Source organism: Oncorhynchus mykiss, chromosome 9, assembly GCF_057628025.1.
Source record: "Oncorhynchus mykiss isolate SJ-2025 chromosome 9, ASM5762802v1, whole genome shotgun sequence".
In the NCBI taxonomy this organism is placed as follows: domain Eukaryota; kingdom Metazoa; phylum Chordata; class Actinopteri; order Salmoniformes; family Salmonidae; genus Oncorhynchus; species Oncorhynchus mykiss.
The window spans coordinates 16,977,014-17,002,866 of NC_143030.1; the positions used below are offsets into that span (position 1 = coordinate 16,977,014).

The following is a 25,853-nucleotide window of genomic DNA, read 5'->3' on the forward strand; positions in this document are numbered from 1 at the left end:
CATGTATATACTCTCTCGTCAAAAGACCCAGATGGAGTACTTCTTTTCTCCCATTTGGCCAACTTCATGTCTTGGTGTTGAATGAGTGTGAAAGGCATAATCCTGTCCAATCTGCCGGTAAAACCTGGCCCTAACATCATTCCCCCACACAACCTCCAGATGTTAGCCCTGGCCCACTTTACCTTATTGAAATCCCCAGCGTTCAACCAGCCTGTCAAATTAGACATGGTCTCGTCAGTGGTAATATTCTCTGTCCAATTGCAGGTACTAACTTCCCCTACATATTTCTCGTGTGTACTGTACCGGGCCAAACAGTAATAATCTCCTCTGGTCACTGTAAAGGGAGGAAGTATTGATTTAAGGGGAACCTGTGGATATAAATAGTGCAAATCAATGCAACTGTCATTATCTGGCATTCCTGCTTTCGTGAACAGCTTTACCATACTTGCCTAACCTCCTTTACCCGGAACCGTACTAGGGTGTCGACCAAAAACTGGTCATATCCAACATACCACAACCCTAGATCCTCTTTCATACGGGAGAGAGGGCTATATGAATCCACTCACCCAGTATGGAAGGAGGTGGAGTATAGTGAAGGTGAGAGTTTTTGACTGTAATCCGTATCTTTATGCAATACATAAAGATACGGATTACAGTCAAAAACTCTCACCTTCACTATACTCCACCTCCTTCCATACTAGGTGAGTGGATTCATATAGCCCTCTCTCTCCATATGACCTATGACCTGTGTCCACGACCAACATGGGGACCTGCACCGATATATACCATAATGGCTCAGAGTCCTAGACTGCCATGTAGTTAGAGACCCCATTTGGTCTACATGAAACTCCATTGAGAGAGGGAGAGGGAGGGAGAGAGTGAGCGGTAGGGAAAGGGAGGGATAGAGAGAGGGAGGAACAGAGGGAGAGAGGGAGGAAGTGATAGAGGGAGGAAGGGAGAGAGAGGGAAAGAGAGATGGAGAGAGAGAGGTAGGGAGGAGAGAGGGAGGGAGAGTAATGAGAGTGAGATAGGAAGGGAGGGACAAGGAGAGGTAGAGAGAGAGAGGAAGGGAGTGAGAGGTAGAGAGAGTGAGGGAGGGAGATAGGGAGTGGGAGGGAGGGAGGGAAAGAGGTGGAGAGGGAGGGATAGAGAGAGGGAAGGACAGAGGGAGATGGAGGGAGGGAGAGAGGGAAACAAAGATGGAGAGAGGTAGGGAGAGAGAGAGAGAGAGGGAAGGAGGGAGTGAGAGAGAGAGAGAGAAAGGGAGAGGGATGTAGGGACAAAGGGAGATAGGGAGGGAGGGAGTGAGAGGTAAAGAGAAGGAGAGAAAGGGAGAGAGAGAGAGGGAGAGGGAGGGAGAGAGCGGTAGGGAAAGGGAGGGATAGAGAGAGGGAGGAACAGAGGGAGAGAGGGAGGAAGGGATAGAGGGAGGAAGGGAGAGAGAGGGAAAGAGAGATGGAGATAGAGAGGGAGGGGGAAGAGAGAGACAGGGAGGGATGGAAGGAGGGAGGGAGGGAGGGACAAAGGGAGATAGAAAGGGGGGAGAGAGAGAAGGGGGGAGAGAGACAGAGGGAGAAAGAGGGATGGAGGGAGGGAGAGAGAGAGAGACACACGCGGGTACACTTAACACCAGACAGGGAAAACATTTGATTTATTGATATAGCTTTACTCTGTGGTGTTATGTGGTACTGCAGTTTTGGGGAGAAGGAAGTGGAGGAGAGTGAAAGTGAAAGATTAACTACAATTGCGCAGAGAACAAACACCAAACTGAGTGGAAAACGTGGTTACAATTTCAAAATCCATTTATCATCACTTTTCAACAACTAAGGTGAGAAAATGTTTACATTAAAGTAAGAACATTTTTAATTAAGTTTAGAAAATGTTAAAATTATTATGGAATTTGTGAAATCTGGTTTTACATTTGTACATTTAATTTAGCAGATGCTCCTATCCAGAGAGACAGTTATTACCTCCATTTTAAGATGACTTTTGGTGAAACAACCACATATCACAGACAAAGTAAGAACATGTCCCCCCATCAGGGTAACGGATTGTAACTATAACTGTAATCTGTTGCTTTACTAACAAAAATACTGCAATCAGATAACAGATACTTTAAAAAATATATATATAATTATAATTTTTTCGCAAACAGTTTTAGAAATTATGTTTGCGGAAAAATTATTTAACACCTTTCTTTTTTCTCGGTGTTATTCAAAATAGCAATGAAAAGAGTCACAATTTTAAGTGTGCCATCTGAGCACAAGTCAGACATCATTACTTTTTGATGACAAACCAAATGTGTTTGATGGATCGAGGAGAATTGCAATGAATGGAAATCTGACACACTTTGGTTTTTAATGTAGAGATATAGCCTCCTTTTTTTACTGTCTGTAGTAGAAAGCAATTGTTTAGAAGGAGCCTACATAACCAACCCATAAAGTAAACATTTCATTAAATTGGAAATATACATTTTTGTATTCTTTTAATGCATCTTAAAGGGAAAGTAATCTAAAAGTACATTACTTATTTGGGGTAATCCAAAAGTTACATTACTGAAAACGATTTTGGACAGGTGACTAGTAACTGTAAAGGATTACATTTAGAAAGTAACCCAACTCTGCCTTCAATAAAGTAGTTATCAGCAAAGTCAGTGCTAGTAGGAAAAGACAAATGTCAGTGTTATTCTGTTAATTATTTTATTATTCATCTTAGGTCCCTTGAAGCTGTCCTCAGACAACCCTCAACCATCATCACCTCTGGATGTTCTACCACCACCAGACCTGCAGTAATTCAGCTGAGTGTTTTTACAGGAGTTCATCATTGGTGCTGTTGTGGGGAAATGACATAGGGTATATCATTCAATAGGGTGTTTATGTGATACTTTTACTATTTGCAATCGAGTCAGTTTTAGCTATCTTATGCATATGTCTGCGTCTGTGTGATGAGTTAACACATTTGTAGTAGGCTACTGAGATTATTTATTGAAATTACCTTTGAACAGCAGTAAATATAGCAGATTGTAACTTTAACATAACACCTGTAATGGAGACGAAGGGAGTCAGGAAGCAGGTGCAGGTGGTGAGTTTAACATTAACAAACATGGAGCGACACAAAACAAGCATAGTGTCTGAAGTGAAAACAGAACCAATACAGCCTGGTTTAGAAAAGTTACAGAGTACTAGATATAGGAATAGTAATCAGGGTAGTGATTAAGTCCAGGTGTGTCTAATGAAAGGGCGCAGGTGTTCTTTATGATGGGCTGCCAGGACTGTCGACGACGAGCAGGAGTAGACGTGACAGTACACCGATTAGAGGGATGCCCCGAGGGCAAGGAGCAGGCCGGTCAGCAAAGGTAGAAATCTTAGATGTTGTATCTCGAATGTTGTCCATCGGTACCCAACATCGCTCGTCTGGACCGTACCCCTCCCAGTCCACCAGGTACTGGAGCCAACCCCCACGATGTCGGGAGTCCAGGAGGGATCTGACGGGCATAGGCGGGACTTCCCTCGATGTCCAGGGGAGGTGGAGGGTTGTCGTGGTGGACGGCCTCAGTCAGGGGACCAAGAACCACCGGCCTGAGGAGGGATCCATTAGTTAGCGGGGAGCTGTAATCTAAATGTCACCTCATTGACCCTCCAGAAGACCTTGAACGGTCCCACAAACCGGGGACTCAGATTCTTACAGGGCAGGCAGGGTGGAAGGTTCCTAGTGGAGAGCCAGAAACGATCACCAAGATGGAACACGGGAGCCTCACTGCGGTGGCAATCTGCCTGCTTCTTCTGACGGCGGACGGAACACTGGAGCCTCACTGCGGTGGCAATCTGCCTGCTTCTTCTGACGGCGGACGGAACACTGGAGCCTCACTGCGGTGGCAATCTGCCTGCTTCTTCTGACGGCGGACGGACGGAACACTGGAGCCTCACTGCGGTGGCAATCTGCCTGCTTCTTCTGACGGCGGACGGAACACTGGAGCCTCACTGCGGTGGCGATCTGCCTGCTTCTTCTGACGGCGGACGGAACACTGGAGCCTCACTGCGTTGGCAATCTGCCTGCTTCTTCTGACGGCGGACGGAACACTGGAGCCTCACTGCGGTGGCAATCTGCCTGCTTCTTCTGACGGCGGACGGAACACTGGAGCCTCACTGCGGTGGCAATCTGCCTGCTTCTTCTGACGGCGGACGGAACACTGGAGCCTCACTGCGGTGGCGATCTGCCTGCTTCTTCTGACGGCGGACGGAACACTGGAGCCTCACTGCGGTGGCAATCTGCCTGCTTCTTCTGACGGCGGACGGAACACTGGAGCCTCACTGCGGTGGAAATCTGCCTGCTTCTTCTGACGGCGGACGGAACACTGGAGCCTCACTGCGGTGGCAATCTGCCTGCTTCTTCTGACGGCGGACGGAACACTGGAGCCTCACTGCGGTGGCAATCTGCCTGCTTCTTCTGACGGCGGACGGAACACTGGAGCCTCACTGCGGTGGCGATCTGCCTGCTTCTTCTGACGGCGGACGGAACACTGGAGCCTCACGTGGGCATCGTTCCAGAACTCTTCTGCGCACTTCAATATTTTGAGAGGTAGTGTTCTGTAACGTAAACACAGGGAGTTAGGAAACAAGTGCAGTGTGACTTTAAGGATAACTAATACAAAACAAGAGAAGCTTCTAACAAAGAAACAAACAATACTACCTGATGCCTGACAGAACAACGTGCTAGATACAGTGGTTTGCAAAAGTATTCACCCCCTTGGCATTTTTACTATTTTGTTGCCTTACAACCTGGAATTAAAATAGAATTTGGGGGTGGGGGTTGTATCATTTCAGTTACACAACATGCCTACCACTTTGAAGATGAAAAATATTTTTAATTGTGAAACAAACAAGAAATGAGACAAAAAAACAGAACTTGAGCATGCATAACTATTCACCCCACCAATGTCAAGACTTTGTAGAGCCACCTTTTGCAGCAAATACAGCTGCAAGTCTCTTGGGGTATGTCTGTTTATGCTTGGCACATCTAGCCACTGGGATTGTTGCCCATTCAAGACAAAACTGCTCCAGCTCCTTCTCATTGAATGGGTTCCGCTGATGTACAGCAATCTTTAAGTCATACCACAGATTCTCAACTGGATTGAGGTCTGGGCTTTGACTAGGCCATTCCAAGACATTTAAATGTTTCCCCTTAAACCACTTGAGTGTTGCTTTAGCAGTATGCTTAGGGTCATTGTCCTGCTGAAAGGTGAACCTCCATCCCAGTCTCAAATCTTTGGAAGACTGAAACAGGTTCCCCTCAAGAATTTCCCTGTATTTAGCACCATCCATCATTCCTTCAATTCTGACTAGTTTCCCAGTCCCTGCAAATGAAAAACATCCCCACAGCATGATGCTGCCAGCACCATGCTTCACTGTGATGAGAGGTGTTGGGTTTCCGCCAGATATAGCGTTTTCCTTGATGGCCAAAAAGATAAATGTTATTCTGACCAGAGTACCTTCTTCAATATGTTTGGGGAGTCTCCCACATGCCTTTTTGTGAACACCATATGTGTTTGCTTATGTTTTTCTAAAGCAATGGCTTTTTTCTGGCCACTCTTCCGTAAAGCCCAGCTCTGTGGAGTGTATGACTTAAAGTCGTCCTGTGGACAGATACTCCAATCTCCGCTGTGGAGCTTTGCAGCTCCTTCAGGGTTATCTTTGGTCTCTTTGTTGCCTCTCTGATTAATGCCCTCCTTGCCTGGTCCGTGAGTTTGTGGGCGGCCCACTCTTGGCAGGTTTGTTGTGGTGCCATATTCTTTCAATTTTTGAGGCGAAATGCTCACCAACAGGGATGTAAACAAATTTGTGCACAAAATTTGAGAGAAATTCGCTTTGCATGAAACATTTCTGGGATCTTTTATTTCAGCCCATGAAACATGGGACCAGCACTTTACAGGTTGAGTTTATATTTTATTCAGTATAAATACGCAGCACATATTCAGACCCCTTGACTTTTTCCACATTTTGTTAGATTACAGCCTTATTCTAAAATTGATTGAATAGTTTTTTTGCCCTCATCAAACTACACAAAATACCCAAAAATGACAAAGAAAAAGCAGGTTTTTAGTTCAATTGAACTAAAAATGTATTACAAATAAAAAAACATATCATATTTACATAAGTATTCAGACCCTTCACTCAGTACTCTGATGTCCTGAGTGCTCTGGAGCAGGTTTTTATCAAGGACCTCTCTTTACTTTGCTCCATCCTGACCCGTCTCCCAGTCCCTGACGCTGAACCCCCTTCTCCGTAGGGATGGTGCCAGGTTTTCTTCAGACGTAATGCTTGGCATTCAGGCCAAAAAGTTTAATCTTGGTTTCATCAGACCAGAGAATATTGTTTCTCATGGTCTGAGAGTCTTTAGGTGCCTTTTGGCAAACTTCAAGTGGGCTGTCATGTGCCTTTTACTGAAGAGTGGCTTCCATCTGACCACTCTACAATAAAGGCCTGATTGGTGGAGTACTGCAGAGATGGTTGTCCTTCTGCTCGGAAATGCACTGTGAACTGTGGGACCTTATATAAACAGGTGTGTGCCTTTCCAAATCATGTCCGATCAATTACATTTTCCACAGGTGGACTCCAGTCAAGTTGTAGAACCATCTTAAGGATTATCAATGGAAACAGGATGTACCTGAGCTCAATTTCGAGTCTCATAGCAAAGGGTCTGAATACTTATGTAAATAAGGTGTTTGTTTTGTTTTAAATACATTTGCAACTATTTTTTTTAAATAGTTTTTGCTTTGTCATTATGGGGTATTGTGTGTAGATGAGGGGAAAAAACAATTTAATACATTACAGCCTTATTCTAAAATGTAACAAAATGTGGGAAAAGTCAAGGGGTCTATATACTTTCCGAAGGAACTGTAGGCCTTCAAATACACTATAAATAGCTACACTTTGATAACACTTAGGTCCACTAACATCATCCTGTCTAATGATTCATCCTTGTGTTCTGTTTCTACAGCCTCTCCCTTTCCAGCACACAACTAAGATCTGCAGCTTCTAGTGAACCGTCTAAGAGGAAGACAATTAACAAAGTCAGATATGGCAACTGCTGGAAACAGACGTAGCAAGGAAATTGACCATGATAGTAAGTAATGTTTATTAACTTTATGAAGCTTCCAACCCACATGAAAAATAATACAGTTTCTGTAGAATACTTTAGTACTTACTATATATAGAATTCTATAGTATTCTGCTGTAAACTGTAGTATACTATACTATACTCTGTACTATCCCACTATCATGTAGCGCTTACTATTAAAAAAAAATGTATACTGTAGAATACTGTACTACACACGGTATTCAAATGCTAATACCACATTTGCATATGTCCATTCCTCTCCCCCATATCCCAATTTGTGTGGCCCGTCAGTTACCTACAGGTTACAGAAAAGAGCAGTGGTGTAGATCCTATCTGATCATACCCCAGTCCTTCCTACATACAGGTTATAGAAAAGAGCAGTGGTGTAGATCCTATCTGATCATACCCCAGTCCTTCCTACACACAGGTTATAGAAAAGAGCAGTGGTGTAGATCCTATCTGATCATACCCCAGTCCTTCCTACATACAGGTTATAGAAAAGAGCAGTGGTGTAGATCCTATCTGATAGTCCCAGTCCTGCCTACATACAGGTCATTGACAATCTGCTGACATTCCATTTCTCAAATGTCTCAAGGCTTGAAAATCCTTCTTTAACTGATCTCCACCCCTTCATCTACACTGACAGAAGTGGATTTAACAAGTGGCATCAATAGGGGATCATAGCTTTCACCTGGTCAGTCTGTGTCATGGAAAGCAGGTGTTGAAAATCAATCAATCAAAATGTATTTTTAGTAAAGCCCTTCGTATATCAGCTGATATCTCAAAGTGCGGTACAGAAACCCAGCCTAAAACCCCAAACAGCAAGCAATGCAGGTGTAGAAGCACGGTGGCTAGGAAAAACTCCCTAGAAAGGCCAAAACCTAGGAAGAAACCTAGAGAGGAACCAGGCTATGAGGGGTGGCCAGTCCTCTTCTGGCTGTGCCGGGTGGAGATTATAACAGAACATGGCCAAGATGTTCAAATGTTCATAGATGACTAGCATGGTCAAATAATAATAATCTGGAGCAGCAGCATGGCCAGAAAGTACTCATCAGCAATGTCGTAGATAGATAGGTAGAGAGATATGGAGATAGAGAGAGAAAAATATACTTAAATTCACTCAGGACACTGGATAAGACAGGAGAAATACTCCAGATAAAACAGACTGACCCTAGCCCCCCAACACAAACTACTGCAGCATAAATACTGGAGGCTGAGACAGGAGGGGTCAGGAGACACTGTGGCCCCATCCGATGACACCCCCGGACAGGGCCAAACAGACAGGATATAACCCCACCCACTTTGCCAAAGCACAGCCCCCACACCACTAGAGGGATATCCCTAACCAATGTTTTGTACACTCTGTGTATGAGTGAATTTGACCAAATACTTATGACACCTTCAAAAGGGGGACTAGATAAATAAAGTGCATTCATTTCTAATCGGTAAAAAAATATGTGGTGACATTCTGTGCTGATCTCAAATATAGCACCAAATTAACAAACATTTTAGCTTCACTGTCCAAATAAATATGAAGGGGAGTGTATGTGAACGCATAACTGAAACTTGGTTAAATTAAGATGTTTTTCGACACTAGATCACTTAACTAACAGTTAATTAGTTAAGTGACCGGTGAATGAGATATTAAATGAGAAACGTTAATTGGTGGGTGGGTTATGGGTTTGTGTTTTTCCTCTGGATAACATTGTCTGACAATTATATATATTTCTTCCAGTGTCAAATGAACTAGGAAACCTCAAGCATGACATCAAGTCATTCAAGAAACTCTTTGAAGGAAAGAGAACAAATTTACAAGCAAGAGCAAATTACTTTAAACAGAAAGCTGCTGTTATTAAGAGGATACAGGACAATGCTGCCACAGGCAGGAATGTTGGGGCTGGATTTGGTGTAGCTGGGGTAGCGGGAATAGTTCTAACTATAATTACTGGGGGCACACCCCCTGCTCGTTGCAGGGGCAGTCATGGGTGCAGTTAGTGGAGCTGCTATCACTGCTTCTAACATCGTCAAAATGTTGTTAGAGAACAATGGCCAAGAGAAAATTAAGAATGGTGCAGAAGAATTCAATAAAAGTATTCAACCAATTGTTGAATGCCTGGAAAAAATCCAAACAAATATTCAAACATTAGAGGAACTGTCCTCCTCCACATCCATGGTAACTACAGGTCTGAGTACAGCAGCAGAGGTAACCAGACTGCTGAAGAAAGTGGCTGAACTGAGCAAAAGAATTGGGCTTGGTGCATTACGATTGGAAGTGGTTTTACTTGACATCGTCCGTCTTCTTAACATGATCGTGGCCATCATCAATGTCTTTAGGGACGAGCGTCTTGAAAAGGAGTTCTTTGATAAGATCATGGAATCAGCTAAACTGTGTCAGAAGACTATAAATTACTTTGAAACGTTGACAGGAGAATTCAACAAAGTGTCAGATTTCTTACAACATTTCTGAAAACAGTCAGGTACACTGTGCCATGACATTTTAGTCATTTAGCAGATGCTCTTATCCAGAGGGACTTACAGCAGTGAGAGAAGTAAATCAGGTGATAAATGAGGTGAAAGGAGACTGACTGTCACTTAAAGGGGCCATCTGCAGTTGCTACATACATTTTTGGACATATAAATTAATGATATGTACCCATTGATTTTTGAAGAATATAACTCATAAATGCATAATGAGATTATGACTGCTGCTGATTGGTACTTTAACAATATGTATGACATTGTGTTCAGACATTTATAAACTTGTTACAATTGAAAAAGCATATACAAAATGGATAATAAAACCAGAAGTAAAGGTTTGAATGAATCCCTTAAGTAATAATGTAACAAGTATTTCCATTTATTTAATCAGAATGTTCTCCCATAGTCTCATCATTTTGGCTTTATTTGAAGGTAAGACCAATCGAAGATACTGTGATGATATGAAAATTATGAACATTGATTAAATGTATTTAATGTGTTAATTGTACAAGTGAACTGTAGGTGTCTGTCATATTTCCTCAACTATCTACATATTCTAAAACACTTCAAATGAGACTGAGAGAATAGAATATTACTAAAACAATGTTTCTGTTATCTTTTTGTTGTCTTCCAGTGGGACTAAAGACTTCCTCTGCTCTGAAAACCCCAACTCCAAGCACGGAAACGAGTACTCAGTCAGACATTCATGATCAGGATTCAAGTGATGACAGTATGGATTCACCACCTTTTAGTGAGTAAGATTGTATGGAACATAAAATAGTTTCTAGAACCCTTAAACCCACAACAATACCATTTTATAATATCACAATTCTGTGGACATCTCTTTAAAATATTATTGGACTATGCTTAAACTGAATTCAAAGAACACTAAAATAAAAGAATGGGAAATGATTAGGTGTGATCCAGTATTATGTGCATGCAATACTAAAACCTTTACAATGGCAGGGCCAATGGCCAGGTTTAATTTATGATAAACACATTGTTCAACTCCTCTTTACCTAAAATCCACATTAAAGTCACAACGATTAGACACAGATGAAGTCTAGGCCTATGCTTACGCCAAGAATGAATTTCACTTTTAATCAAAATATATAATAGTTTTGTTTTAGTGGAAATTATAAGAAATATTCCTTTATAATGCTTCAGCCTCATAAAAAAATATAAAAATATAGGTGTGATCCAGTTTTAAAGCTTGTTTTGCCAGAGCAGGGATTAACACATATTTTAACACTATCTACTGTAATCTTTACAGTGGTGTAATTTATTAAGTTAAGCTGTGGTTAATTAGATTGGACAGATTAGTTCAAGAAATCTGACTATTACTGTGGTTGGTTTTCTTTGTGGATACATATCAGTGTAACACTGGGCTACCATCGCATGTCTGGTATATTTAATCAGGTTTGACAGATAAGTTACTCTTCTATATTGTTTGTTGATCTGGGTCAGTGTGTTCTTCCTATGGATGACTGTCTGACTATGGCTGGGATTTAATACAAGGCTTTAGAGAAGCGCACTGCCCTTGACATACGTCATTTGTGCTAAAGCCAACAGTCACAGTGAATGAATGTATGTCTTTTTGTTTTTCAGTGTCTGATGCTCGAATCAACCTCAGGTCACTCCATCAGAACATCAGCTCATACAACAGACTCCTTGATGAGACTAAAAATGATCTGAAAACATTGGCAGATGAATTTACAATGGCAGCTGAAAAGATCGAATCGGAGAAAAATAAAAGAGGGTCTCCTTACAAGAGCAAGGAGGCTGTTGGAGCATATGTGGCTGGGGGAGTGTGCGCCTCAGTGGGTTTACTTTTAGTCCCCTTCACAGGGTTTGCCTCTATTGCCGGTGCAGGGGCGGGCATCACGTTGACTATTTTGACTGCTGTTATTCTTTACTTTAGAAGAATTATTAATGACGTCACAAACCAAGAGACCTTGGCGGATTATGAGAAAAAGTTTTTGGTCAAGAGTGGACCAATTGTGGATCGTCTGCATCGTATCGATGCAGATATCAATGAATTTGTTACAATGTCTTCCATGTCCCGAGCTGGAGATGAGCCACATCAGCTTAAGAGAGCATCTGAACTGAGTGCTAGAATTCTTAGTGAAGCAGTAGACTTGAAAAGGGAGTTATCTGTCTTCTCAGGTATTGTTGGTGATATCTTTGGGGATGTCAGAAAGATCGGCAGTGGCCGTGATATTGGTTCAGAGTTTATGACAAGTATCAAGAAATCATCTGAATTGTGTCAGGAGACTATAAGCAAATTTGAAAAGATGAGAGAAGAACTTAAAAAAATGTCTGATTCATTAGGAACAAAATACAAATGAATAATTTGTTGAAATAAACCAATTAGTTGCAATAAATCATTATCATCACCTGGCATAATCTTGGGCATCATCCAGATCGGTGAGAACAGCGATAATGAGAGAGTAGGGATTCAGCTAGGCTCAGTCAGAAAACTATAGATGACTAGAACAACTACAAGAGAAAAACAATGTTAGAAATTGAAGAAAATTCTGAAATTGAGTTAGATTTTGTTTACTCAGCTTATCAGTCCTCCATCATGCAGTGTATTATGTTACCCTAAGGATAGTGTAAATAATTCAGCATATTAATGTTTTTAAAAATCTATTTTGTAAAATGTACTGTACGTGATGTTATACGAGTGACACATTTCAAGGTAACTTTTAATTTGACATTTTTGTTAAATGTATTGAAGCGCATCAAAATGTACAGTCAGCTTGAACTAACTTTTGTCAAATATACATGACGCTTGAGTGACAGGTAAACTTCAAGTGAACTTTTAAATGAATTTATTTTGACAAAATATATGTACAGTCAACTTGAACTAAAGAAAAATCAAATAAATTCATATTTGTTTAACAAATACTTGCTTTCAATTTTACATTTCCATCACTCTTTGAAGTATGTGTAACATTGTAGCCTTGTTAGGGTAAGGGTTTGGGATATTAGGGTATAGCTGTAGGATTCTTTTGCTGGAATGTACTATGACTTGTTCCAATAGCACCACAGGGCCTAGATCAAGACTAACCTTGGCTGAAGTGCGTCACACATGACTACACAGAAAGGCTGGTGTTACATCAAGACACCTGTAACGACTAAAAATGCACAAAAAGTACAAAACTGGTTGATTCGATTTAACACTCCACATGTAAATGTACACTATGTACAGTCATGGCCAAAAGTTTTGAGAATGACACAAATATTAATTTCCACAAAGTTTGCTGCTTCAGTGTGTTTAGATATTTTTGTCAGATGTTACTATGGAATACTGAAGTATAATTACAAGCATTTCATAAGTGTCAAAGGCATTTATTGACAATTACATGAAGTTGATGCAAAGAGTCAATATTTGCAGTGTTGCCCCTTCTTTTTCAAGACTTCTGCAATCCGCCCTGGCATACTGTCAATTAACTTCCGGGCCACATGATGGCTACTGATGGTAGCCCATTCTTGCATAATCAATACTTGGAGTTTGTCAGAATTTGAGGGGTTTTGTTTGCCTCTTGAGGATTGAGTTCTTAATGGGATTAAGGTCTGGGAGTTTCCTGGCCATGGACCCAAAATATCGATGTTTTCTTCCCTGAAACACTTAGCTATCACTTTTACCTCATGACAAGGTGCTCTATCATGCTGGAAAAGGTATTGTTCGTCACCAAACGGTTCCTGGATGGATGGGAGAAGTTGCTCTCGGAGGATGTGTTGGTACCATTCTTTTTTCATTGCTGTGTTCTTAGGCATTATTGTGAGTGAGCCCACTCCCTTGGCTGAGAAGCAACCCCACACATGAATGGTCTCAGGATGCTTTACAGTTGGCATGACCCAGGACTGATGGTAGCGCTCACCTTGTCTTCTCTTGACAAGCTTTTTTCCGGATGCCCCAAACAATCGGAAAGGGGATTCATCAGAGAAAATGACTTTACCCCAGTCCTCAGCAGTCCAAGCCCTGTACCTTTTGTAGAATATCAGTCTGTCCCTCATGTTTTTCCTGGAGAGAAGTGGCTTCTTTGCTGCCCTTCTTGACACCAGGCCATCCTCCAAAAGTCTTCACCTCACTGTGTGTGCAGATGCACTCACACCTGCCTGCTGCCATTCCTGAGCAAGCTCTGTACTGGTGGTTCCCCGATCCCGCAGCTGAATCAACTTTAAGAGACGGTCCTGGCGCTTGCTGCTGGACTTTCCTGGGCACCCTGAAGCCTTCTTCACAACAATTGAACTGCTCTTCTTGAAGTTCTTGATGATCCGATAAATGGTTGATTTAGGTGAAGCCCGTTTTGTGCAAAGCAATGATGACGGCACGTGTTTCCTTGCAGGTTACCATGCTTGACAGAGGAAGAACAATGATTCCAAGCACCACCCTCCTTTTGAAGCTTCCAGTCTGTTATTCGAACTCAATCAGCATGACAGAGTGATCTCCAGCCTTGTCCTCATCAACACTCACACACGAGAGAATCACTGACGTGATGTCAGCTAGTCCTTTTGTGGCAGGGCTGAAATGCAGTGGAAATGTGTTTTTGGGATTCAGTTAATTTGCATGGCAAATAGGGACTTTGCAATTAATTGCAATTCATCTGATCACTCTTCATAACATTCTGGAGTATATGCAAATTTCCATCATACAAACTGAGGCAGCAGACTTGGTGAAAATTAACATTTGTGTCATTCTCAAAACTTTTGGCCATGACTGTACATGTAGGTTTAGGAAAACATAATGTTCTCTGAAAATATCAGTGATCCCCCAACAGATTCACATGATATCCTGTGTTTTATACACCACTTCCTATATGACCAGGGCCCACATCAAGACACCTGTAACACCACACACAAAATGTGACTACCGCACAAGTCACTCTCCATGCCTCTCATCACATTACAATATATTTTTATGTAAAACTAACACCAAATTACACTGAACGCTGACAAAAATACACACATTTTTATAAATGTCTCAATAAATGCCCTTTTGAAGGACTTGTTGCAATTATAGCAAATTAAAGAATACAGGAGGAATGCGGAAATACAGTTTCCACTCTGATGTTTTATAAGCATACAGTAAATGCCTAAAAATTAGGTGCCTACACCTTGAGATAAGCTGTGAAAAATATTATTGGAAACAGTTACCATTTGAATAAAAGGTGGGTTGTAGATCAAGAAAGTTCATATTTACCTACTGAACAGGATCTACTGTACAAAGTGATAATGCCAGAGAAGCCGGTGTCTGGAGCATATATTGGCACGGGTGTTGTTAGACCCAAGACGAAGTTGAGTGCCCGGTGTTGTGCCAAAAATCTCCCCCTTGCCAGAACCCCCCCCCCCCCCTCTAATTTCCTTAATTTTGTGGCTAGAGTCAAATGCCTTCTGTGGCACACATCAGTGTCAAATACTGTCTATACTATCTACAAACTTCAGGTCAGGATAGGCAACCGAAGTTAATAATTAATGTTTGTGTTTTAAATTAAACATAGAGGAGGGAGTAGGGCGGGCGGCATGGGGCGCAGGGCTGAGGGGGGGGGGGGTTCACCCAGGGCAACATACCGGGGGGGGGGGGGGGGGGTTCGCCCAGGACGCTGAAGGGGGAGTTCTCCCAGGGCGCCATACAAGCTAGAACCGCCACATACACTTGAAACAAATAGCCAAACCGAAAACTGCAGACAAAAATGCTTTCTGCTACTAAGATCAGTGAATGTAGGCTAAACTGACTACGGAGTGAAAAGCAGAAATCTCAACTAGCAAGCAAGTCGCAGCAATGAAGACCGCGAAGGGGGGGAGAATTCTGTCAGGAGGGAGATTTTGCAATTGTTTAAACTGTTTTCTAGTGACATTTAATTGGATACATCCATAACAATGAGCTAATGATGCGCAATTTCACCTGGCATAGAAAATGTGCTCTCTCGTCAGGACACTGAGCTAGCCAACAACACAGCTAAAACAATCACTTCAAACTGAAACTGGAAAGACTGCTAACTAGCTGCACTTCGTTTCGTTTCACCTGTTTTTTATTGTTAGTTTTTTACTATTCATGATTTTGACTGGCTGATAAAAGCTGCCTACCTGTCTATCTCATCCCGACTCCTGACATGTTCATTACTATGGGACAGCTGGAGATCGAATTTGAAAATTGAAACAATGTTCCAGAAGTCGGAGAGACAGACAGCAAGGTTATTACAAATCTCCGCTGTTGAAAACGAAATGTTAGTCTAAAGAAAATGTGAGATAATGTCTAGATGCTTTTTATAGTGCAAATCAAAGTTATAAATTGCCTTGCTGGGCTGATGAGACAGTGCAGTCAGATGGAACAGAGTTAATAGACAATTTAACATCATAGATTTAGCCGGTGGTAACTTGTGGAATGCGGTTTTAACCAATCAGTATTCAGAATTAGATCCACCAGTTGTATAATAGTGAACACACTACCCTATTGGACACGCTTTTTACACACAATTATTCAGATTTGACTATTAGGTTCATTCTTTCCCACACAGTAGAGTTCAGTTTCTCTCAGACAACCCTCAACCATCATCACCTCTGGATGTTCTACTACCACCAGACCTGCAGTAATTCAGCTGAGTATGTTTAGACAGGAGTTTATCATTGGCGCTGTTGTGGGAAGGTCTCCCACTCAGAAGTACGAGATGGGGAGGGGGGCGGGGGTAGGTTGTCCTCAGGTCTCCAAACTGGATCCCGAGGTAGGGGGAGCGGGGGAATCTATCAAATAGCGCACCTCTAACTTTGTACAGTACTAATGCAATTAGTAAAATCATTCACACTACGAAATGCTACCAAATAAACCACAATTCATTCATAATACTGTGAACATATAGTTTGACAGACATGTTGTTGCATTTCTTTCTGGTTTGTGTGAAATCGTAAAGAATAATATAAAACAGTCTGCACACCACCAAGGTGAATTGGTTTGGTATTGACTCTTGGTTGACAGTGTTGGGGGATGGGAAATGTATTGATGCTATTAACCTATGTTGCTATGTTGCTTGCTATGCTATTACTCATAGGAAGACAATATTCTGTTTTCTTTCCAACAAGCTTACATAATATTGGATATCATTTCACACACTTTCATCATGATAATCTTATGTAATATATTTAGTCTTTTGGGGTGAATAAAAACTACAGTTAGTACAGAATGTGTACAGAATGTGTATTCACGGGGATGGGGGTGTATCCCTTATGAATAACGACTCATGGTGTAACAACATACAGGAACTCAAGTCCTTTTGTTCACCTGACCTAGAATACCTTACAATCAAATGCCAACCGCATTATCTACGAAAAGATATCTCTTCGATTATAATCACAGCCGTGTATATCCCTAGCCAGACGGCATCCCTAGCCGTATCCCTAGCCAGCAGATCAGCTGCCTGGTGTGTTTACGGACATATTCAATCAATCCCTATCCAAATCAAATCAAATCAAATGTATTTATATAGCCCTTCTTACATCAGCTGATATCTCAAAGTGCTGTACAGAAACCCAGCCTAAAACCCCAAACAGCAAGCAATGCAGGTGTAGAAGCACGGTGGCTAGGAAAAACTCCCTAGAAAGGCCAAAACCTAGGAAGAAACCTAGAACCAGGCTATGTGGGGTGGCCAGTCCTCTTCTGGCTGTGCCGGGTGGAGATTATAACAGAACATGGCCAAGATGTTCAAATGTTCATAAATTACCAGCATGGTCGAATAATAATAAGGCAGAACAGTTGAAACTGGAGCAGCAGCACGGTCAGGTGGACTGGGGACAGCAAGGAGTCATCATGTCAGGTAGTCCTGGGGCATGGTCCTAGGGCTCAGGTCAGTTGAAACTGGAGCAGCAGCACGGCCAGGTGGACTGGGGACAGCAAGGAGTCATCATGTCAGGTAGTCCTGGGGCATGGTCCTAGGGCTCAGGTCCTCCGAGAGAGAGAAAGAAAGAGAGAAGGAGAGAATTAGAGAACGCACACTTAGATTCACACAGGACACCGAATAGGACAGGAGAAGTACTCCAGATATAACAAACTGACCCTAGCCCCCCGACACATAAACTACTACAGCATAAATACTGGAGGCTGAGACAGGAGGGGTCAGGAGACACTGTGGCCCCATCCGAGGACACCCCCGGACAGGGCCAAACAGGAAGGATATAACCCCACCCACTTTGCCAAAGCACAGCCCCCACACCACTAGAGGGATATCTTCAACCACCAACTTACCATCCTGAGACAAGGCTCAGTATAGCCCACAAAGACCTCCGCCACGGCACAACCCAAGGGGGCGCCAACCCAGACAGGAGGACCACATCAGTGAATGAACCCACTCAGGTGACGCACCCCCTCCAGGGACGGCATGAGAGAGCCCCAGTAAGCCAGTGACTCAGCCCCTGTAATAGGGTTAGAGGCAGAGAATCCCAGTGGAAAGAGGGGAACTGGCCAGGCAGAGACAGCAAGGGCGGTTCGTTGCTCCAGAGCCTTTCCGTTCACCTTCCCACTCCTGGGCCAGACTACACTCAATCATATGACCCACTGAAGAGATGAGTCTTCAGCTGATGGACAGCTGATGAAACGGTGGGTTTGCCCAAACAAATTATTTCTGCAGTTCAGCGTTGTAACTGACTTCAATGGGCAAATGCTCACCTTCGATGGCCACTGGCATGCTGGAGATGTGTGCTCTTTACAAATGAATCTCGGTTTTAACTGTACTGGGCAGATGGCAGGTAGTATGTATGGCGTCGTGTGGGTGAGTGGCTTGCTGATGTCAACATTGTGAATAGAGTGCCCCATGGTGGCGGTGGGGTTATGGTATGGACAGGCATAAGCTACTGACAACGAACACAATGGCATTTTATTGATTACAATTTGAATGCACAGAGATACCGTGACGAGATCCTGAGGCCCATTGTCGTGCCATTCATTTGCCACCATCACCTCATGTTTCAGCATGATAATGCACGGCTCCATGCATGAAGCAATGTCTCAGTTCCTCCATGGCCTGTATACTCACCTGAAATGTCACTCATTGAGCATGTTTGGGATGTTCTGGATGGACGTGTACAACATTGTGTTCCAGTTCTTGCCAATTTCGCACAGCCATTGAAGAGGATTGGGACAACATTCCACAGGCCACAATCAACAGTCTAATTAACTCTCTGCGAAGGAGAGGTGTCACTTTGCATGTGGCAAATGGTGGTCACACCAGATACTGACTGGTTTTCTGATCCAAGACCATACCTTTTTTTAAGGTATGCATATCTGTATTCCAAGTCAAGTGAAATCCATTGAGGGCCTAATGAAATCATTTGAATTGACTGATTTCCTTATATGAACTGTAACTCAGTAAAATGTCAAATTGAACATCCCATTTATGCCCAGCTATGTAAACGCTAACATTGATTTATCTTGCAATACATTTAGTTCAATTGGTAATATTCATGTTTGTCTTCTTTTAATGCCTCCTTTATAGGAAAGTAACAAAGTAATCAGGGGCTCTCGAGTGGTGCAGGGGTCTAAGGCACTGCATTTCACTGCTAGAGACGTCACAACAGACCCTGGTTTGACCCCGGGCTGTATCTCAACTGAAAAACATAAATAACTTATTTACATAAGTATTCAGACCCTTTGCTATGACACTCAAAATTGAGCTCAGGTGCATCGTGTTTCCATTAATGATCCTTGAGATGTTTCCACAAGTTGATTGGAGTCCACCTGTGGTAAATTCAACTGATTGGACATGATTTGGAAAGGCACATACCTGTCGATATAAGGTCCCACAGTTGACAGTGCATGCCAGAGCAAAAGCCAAGCCATGAAGTCAAAGGAATTGTCCTTAGAGCTCCGAGACAGGATTGTGTCGAGGCACAGAACTGGGGAATGGTACCAAAAAATGTCTGCAGCATTGAAGGTCCCCAAGAACACAGTGGCCTCTGTCATTCTTAAATTGAAGAAGTTTGGAACCAGTGGCCTCTTCCTAGAGCTGTACCAGTGACCAGTAAAACATAGCGTAAGAATTGATAACAGCCTGGCCAAACCAAGTTATCGGGTACTACAGTATTGCTGTCCCTCTGGTGTTATGGTATACTGCAATATTTGGTGATATTGTCCCTCTATAGTGTTATGGGATGGTACTGTTCCTCTGTGGTGTTATGGGATACTACAGTATTTGGTGGTACTGTCTCTCTGGTGTTATGGGGTACTACAGTATTTGGTAGAGTGGACCTCATTATCAAGTCATGTGAACCATAATGTGACAGGTGAATTAAGTAGATTGTTGTTGCTTTTTTTCCCACGCATCCCTATTCTGGTAAATGTAAAAAATATTATGATACTCACAATAACATGCATTTGGGTAAACATGTCTTTGACTGCATTTATCTATGACTGAAAACATGCAATGGATATTGTTTGACCTTACACCGTGATCAAGCTACTTTGACTCCTAAAGTCACAGTCATGGGGCAGACCTGTAAATGTTTAACTACTGTAGTAAAATCCTCACAGTGTAGCAGTAAACACAGGTGTTTCCTGATACATGCATTGACAAAGTCTTAAGTGAACAAATAATACTCACTCATCATTAGGTCATAAAATAACTCCTTATGAATGATGAACCTTGATTCGTGATTGGACACAACTGTTGGTTGTTTTTCAGAATCGCCTTGTCTCCAACACAGTCAAGCCGTTACTCCTCTGGATAACCCATTGTTCCTCCACTGGACCTAATTAAACACTGTGAGTAATGAAATTATTTTCACGGGTGTAGTTGTAGGAAATGTAAACTGTTCTGTTCTAATGTTGCATTAATATAGAACTATTCATGAAAATACTGTATATGTAAAAGTGTGTTTCTACGTCATACATTGTTTCAAGCCACTCCTTGCAACAAATCTGATGTGAGATTCATGTGAGATGTATTATATTTTTTAGTTTAGTATAAGGAGTCAGGTGTTATTCCTCAAGAATCAATGCGGTATATCATTTAATTGAAAAGACATTTGAACAGCAGTAAATATAGCAAATTGTAACTAACATAACACTTGGCTTCCAGTTCTCCTTACTGTACCTCCCTAAAGATGAAGTGTGCAGTAGTTGATGAAGAATTCCCCATGGAATACACAATTAATGATTGATCAAATACTGAGGAAGTGAAGTTGTACTGATAACAATTAGAAGTATAATTTCTCAATGAAACCCTGTTTTGAATCCAGTGTCTCTTATGGGCTGCATGTACTGTATTTGTGCCTGTCTGGACAATTGTTCCTAGATGCAGTTTGTTGAAATTTGAGGCTGTCTTGACTGCTGACGATATGGCTGTAATCAGCTTTTTAGAATGCTTTACATTGTACACCCTAACAGGCCTTTGAACCCTGTTACACCTGAACCAATTATAGTGCGCCCACTTAATACTGTAATAAACTGTACTGCAGTTTGAGGGGTAAGTGTGGGTTGTAGGAGGATGGGGTTACTTGGACTTAATTTAATTCTTGAGATTGAGTGCAGATTTTTTTTTATGCACCTTTCCCACAATTGTTTTAATATCATTAATTTTTTTATTTAACCTTTATTTAACTAGGAAAGTCAGTTAAGAACAAATTCTTATTGACAATGACGGCCTACTTGTAAAAAAAATCAGATTATCCCTTTGAGCATGGTGAAGTTATTAATTAGGCTTTGAATGGTTTATCAATACACCCAATCACTACAAAGGTACAGGCAGAGGAAGGACACTGCTCAGGGACTTCACCATGAGGCCAATGGTGATTTTAAAACATTGAAAAAGCTAGAGTATAATGGATGTGATGAGAACTGATGGATTAACAATATCATAGTTAGTGCAAAATACTAACGTACATGACAGAGAAAAGAAGGAAGCCTGTTCAGAATAAAAAATATTCCAATACATGCATCCTGTTTGCAACAAGTCACTTAAGTAATCCTGCAAAAAAGACATGGCAAAGAAATTGACTTTTGTCCTAAATACAAAGCATTATATTTGTGGGTATCACTGAGTGCCATTTCATATTTTCAAGCATAGTGGTGGATGCTTCATGTTATGTGTATGCTTGTCATTGGCAAGGACTAGGGAGTTTTGTAGCATAAACATATGGAATACAGCTGAGCACAGGAAAAATCCTAGAGGGAAACCTGGTTCTGTCTTCTTTCCAACAGACACTGGGAGACATTTACCTTTCAGCAGGACAATAGCCTAAAACACAAGGCCAAATCTACACTGGTGTTTACCAAGACGACATTGAATGTTCCTGAGAGGCCTAGTTAGTGTTGACTTAAATCATCTTGAAAATCTATGGCAAGAATTGAATATGTATTATACTATCAATGATCAACAACCAACTTGATTGTTCTTGACATTTGTTTTAAGAATAATGGGCAAATATTGTACAACCCAGATGTGCAAATCTTAGACTTCCCCCAAACATACTCACAGCTGTAATTGCTGCCAAAGGTGTTTCTAAAATGTATTGTCTCAGGGGTGAATAATTATCTAATCAAGATATTAGTTGTTTCTATTTTTATAAATGTTAGAATTCTTCCACTTTAATATTGCAGAGTAATTTTTGTAGATCGTTGACCAAAAATGACAAATCCATTTGAACCCCATTGTGTTACACAGAATGTGTAAAGTGGAGCATGTGAATACTTTCTGAAGGCGCTGTAGCTACACTTTAGTCCACTACACCCTCCTGTCTGATGATCCATCCTTACATTCCATCTGCTTATACAGCCTCTCTCCAGAATACGACAGAGCTTATGCAACCAACATGTCCATGTGGGGCCCGTATGGGTTAATGAATGACTGTTCCAAGGGCCCCATGAGAGAAATCCAACAGGAAGCCACATAATGTTGTCCTCAGTATCCCCTTTGACCCCACATGTGGTTGCCATGTTGGTCTTTATGTGGGTTCACATTGGTCTTTTTGAGGGACCCCATCTGGGACCCCACCCAGATAGGGTGGGTGTGTAGTGTAACCTATGGGAAATAAGTAGACTGTAAATGTGGTTTTCAATTGGGACCAAACCAGTTTCTGTCTCCATGCAGGCCCCAGATGTTGCTGCCCAAGCAAGCTTTCCTAACCCTCTACAGTCTGAGCCCTGCCTAAGCTAACATATGGAAAAGTTTTAAGAAGGTCATACTAGGATTATTTAGCTATTTGATTTAGAATTTCAAGACCCCTTGAAGAATATATATATTTTTAAAGATTGTAAAATGTAATTTGGCCTTACTGCCATTAGCCCATACAAACGCATTGAATAACAGATTCACTACATGGAAGAACAGATGGTCCCCCCAAAAAAGCTAAAGCAAGTTTGTTCTGAAGTGTCTGTCCTATATGACGCTTGTTCGGACGCTGCAGATCATATTATGGGAAGACTGATTTTCGGGATGTCTCATGGTTTAATTAACAAACTCCGTTCTAGCTCTGCCACCTTTCACCTCAGATGAGGAAGTGTGACATCGGCAGATGTGGTAGATTGAGATGCATCCAATGCAACAAAAAAAGGATCTCTGTCTTGAAAAGACAGATTTTTTTTTGGGGGGGGGGGGGGTTATTATGCTAATTTGATTTCTGCAGGGCCATTCTAAGGGGTTAAAAGATGAGAGAAGCAGTTTTCTCTATAAAATAAATGAATGTTTATTTATAGCACATGCTCAGATCCTGTTTTCTCAACCATCTACACATGCTAAAACACTTAAAATATAAATCTATTATCTCAGTCATATTTTAACACTGTTCGTTGTCTTTTTCTCCAGTGGGATTGAAGTCATCTGCTCCCCCCAAATCCATCAAAGCAGAAAATAACCAGTCAGTCCATCAGGGGTTCAAGTGACGACAGTATGTCATCATCACATGACGGTGAGTAAGATTTTATGGAGCAGTTTCACCTGTAAGCCCAATACAACATTATTATCGAGGCAAATTTCTGTGGACATTGCTTAAATAATGTCTAGGACTATGCTTAAACAAAATTCAAAGAATACTAAAATACTATTTTTAAAAAATCTGTAATCCAGTATTATTTGCACAATTATTCAACTATTTGCAGGTTTAATTTGTGATTAACGCATTGTTCAACTGATCTTTTCTCCCCATAATCAACATTAGTTGCAACCCATAAGATTTGTGTCTGTTGTATGGTACTGAATTATTTGATGTTTACAGGAATGACCAAAGTAAATTATATTTAATCCATGATTCACATTTGATTTATTATTTTGCGTAAGGAAATTGTCTTTATGTTGTCAATACTTATGTGTTTACATAGCAATTAGCAAAGTGATTGTTTTTTATTACCTAAATGGGATATGGCAAGTCTTTTGTATTCATTTCATGGAGCAATGTCTAAATAATCACTCTGTTTTTCAGAGAGATGGACAAAAGCACGAAAGGAAATCAAGGAAAGTGTTGAAGTATTCAGACATCTCCTTGATGAACATTTGACGGACCTTCAGGCAAAAGTGAAAGAGCTTCGTCAGATAGCTGACAGTTATGAGACTTGGTACCATGCCACTACTAGAGGTAGTCTGGTAGGGGGTATTATTGGGGCAACTGGAGGGATCACTACTTTAGTAGGCCTTGCCCTGGCTCCATTCACTTTCGGCTCCTCCATGGTTGTTGCCGCGGTGGGTATGGGAATAGGTGTAACTGGTGGGATTACTGGCGCTGCTTCTACCATCACCAGCATGGTGAGTCAAAAAAATGACAGAGACAACATTCAGTGCATTCAGAAACATTTTCTGGAAAAAGTCAAACGAATTGAGGAAAGTTTGAGTAAAATCAACTTGAAAGTTGAAGAATTAAAGGCAATGGCCAATGATCCAGCTAAACCAGGGGCTGAACTTTATAAGATAGCATCTAGTCTGTATTGTTTAGAACACGTTGTCTCTTTTGCTAAGCTTGCAAATATTGCCAAACTAGGTGCCTCATCTTCTAAATCTCTCCGTGCGGCAGCAGCATTGACAGGGGTGCTCTCTAGCCTACTCCTAGTTCTTGACATAATCTTTATTGTCAAGGACGTCAAGGAACTTGATGCAATGAAAAATGGAAACCAAATTAAGTCAGACACAGTGAGGTTTATTCAGACAATCAGGGACATGGCTAAACAGTATAACCAGGCTCTTAACATGTTTAAACAGGCAAAGGAAGAACTTGATAGGGGTTTAAAAGAATGAACTGAAAAAAAACATTGTTTTCATATTATTATTTTTTTCTTAATCAGATTATACTGCTTGAAAGGGGTGTGATTTTATCATTATGTTCAGATTAGATAATGTATTCGACAAGGTAACTGTATCCTGGGTTTAGAACTGTAGTGTATGAACTATGTATATGGACATATCAAGATACATGGTGGTATTATCCATGACATATGGTCTATCTTGATTTTATATTTGTACAGAAACATTGTTTGATCTTACCTTCTATAATGTTATTTGTTAAATACTTTGAACTGAATTTGTTGAAAGAAATGTGCTAATGTGTGTTTGATTGACTGGTTTTATCTACTTGAATTGAAAGAATATGACTAATGTATACATTGAAATGTAAATGGCTAGAAATAGCTTGTAATCTAGCTAAAGTATGTGTCCTGAGGATGTACAAGTAAAATTTTTACCTAAATGTAAAATATGCATTTCATATGTAATTAACTGTAAATATCAACATAATATCAGCTAGCTCCCAATGTACCATATATGCCTTGGCAGTACTTTGAGGAAGTCAGCTAAGCAATGTTCATTATTGATGTTCATTTTCTCCTTAAATTTTTTGAAGCACTTTGAAATTCATCATCTATAAGAAATGTCCCATATAAACAAAGTTTGATTAAACTGAACTCTTATGTCTCTTATGAAAAGTACATTAACAGCAAATGTAAAGCAAACTATTCATTTGAAATTGTTATTGAACAAATACAAGTGGATAATCAAATCAAATTCTATTTGTCACATGCGCCGAGTACAACAACTGTAGACCTTACTGTGAAATGCTTAATTACAAGCCCTTAATCAACAGTGCAGCATAAGAAGAGTTAAGAAAACATTTACCAAATAGACTAAAGCAAAAAATTATAAGTAACAATAAGGCTATATACAGGGGATACCGGTACCGAGTCAGTGTGAGGGTGTACAGGTTAGTTAAGGTAATTTGTACATATAGGTTGGGGTAAAGTGACTATGCATAGATAATAAACAGTGAGTAGCAGCAGTGTACAAAAGGGA

General features: G+C 41.2%; 2 protein-coding genes across 18 annotated transcripts in view; one reads left to right on the forward strand and one right to left on the reverse strand.

The window, feature by feature from the left end:
* The window catches only part of LOC110532929 (fucolectin-like), a 235,673-nt gene that overhangs the window by 95,695 nt on the left and 114,125 nt on the right, over positions 1–25,853 (reverse strand). The gene's annotated exons all lie outside the window — the stretch shown is intronic.
* Positions 1,688–25,464, forward strand: LOC110531546 (uncharacterized). 17 transcript variants are annotated; one of them, XR_016483111.1, is made up of 8 exons: positions 1,707–1,828; positions 1,939–2,019; positions 2,716–2,852; positions 6,997–7,122; positions 10,229–10,345; positions 20,268–20,347; positions 23,388–23,490; positions 24,001–25,464. XR_016483111.1 is itself a non-coding variant. In XM_090183629.1 (6 exons), exons 4-6 carry the CDS (start codon positions 7,077–7,079, stop codon positions 11,940–11,942), a joined length of 903 nt encoding a protein of 300 aa, XP_090039755.1. In that variant the 5' UTR covers positions 1,688–1,828; positions 1,939–2,019; positions 2,716–2,852; positions 6,997–7,076; the 3' UTR covers positions 11,943–12,502. The 17 variants fall into 17 exon arrangements, 11 of the variants coding, with proteins under 11 accessions (XP_090039755.1, XP_090039756.1, XP_090039757.1 ...); XR_016483112.1 differs by having other exon boundaries at positions 1,729–1,828; positions 1,942–2,019; XR_016483110.1 differs by lacking the exon at positions 1,939–2,019 and having other exon boundaries at positions 1,697–1,828.

Excerpts from the sequence above, each read along its gene's own strand:
- LOC110531546 (XM_090183629.1), top strand. The coding sequence starts at position 7,077 with ATGGCAACTGCTGGAAACAGACGTAGCAAGGAAATTGACCATGATA. Across the intron at positions 7,123-10,228 it reads CAAGGAAATTGACCATGATA|TGGGACTAAAGACTTCCTCT; the intron begins GTAAGTAATGTT and ends GTTGTCTTCCAG. Across the intron at positions 10,346-11,202 it reads TATGGATTCACCACCTTTTA|TGTCTGATGCTCGAATCAAC; the intron begins GTGAGTAAGATT and ends TTTGTTTTTCAG.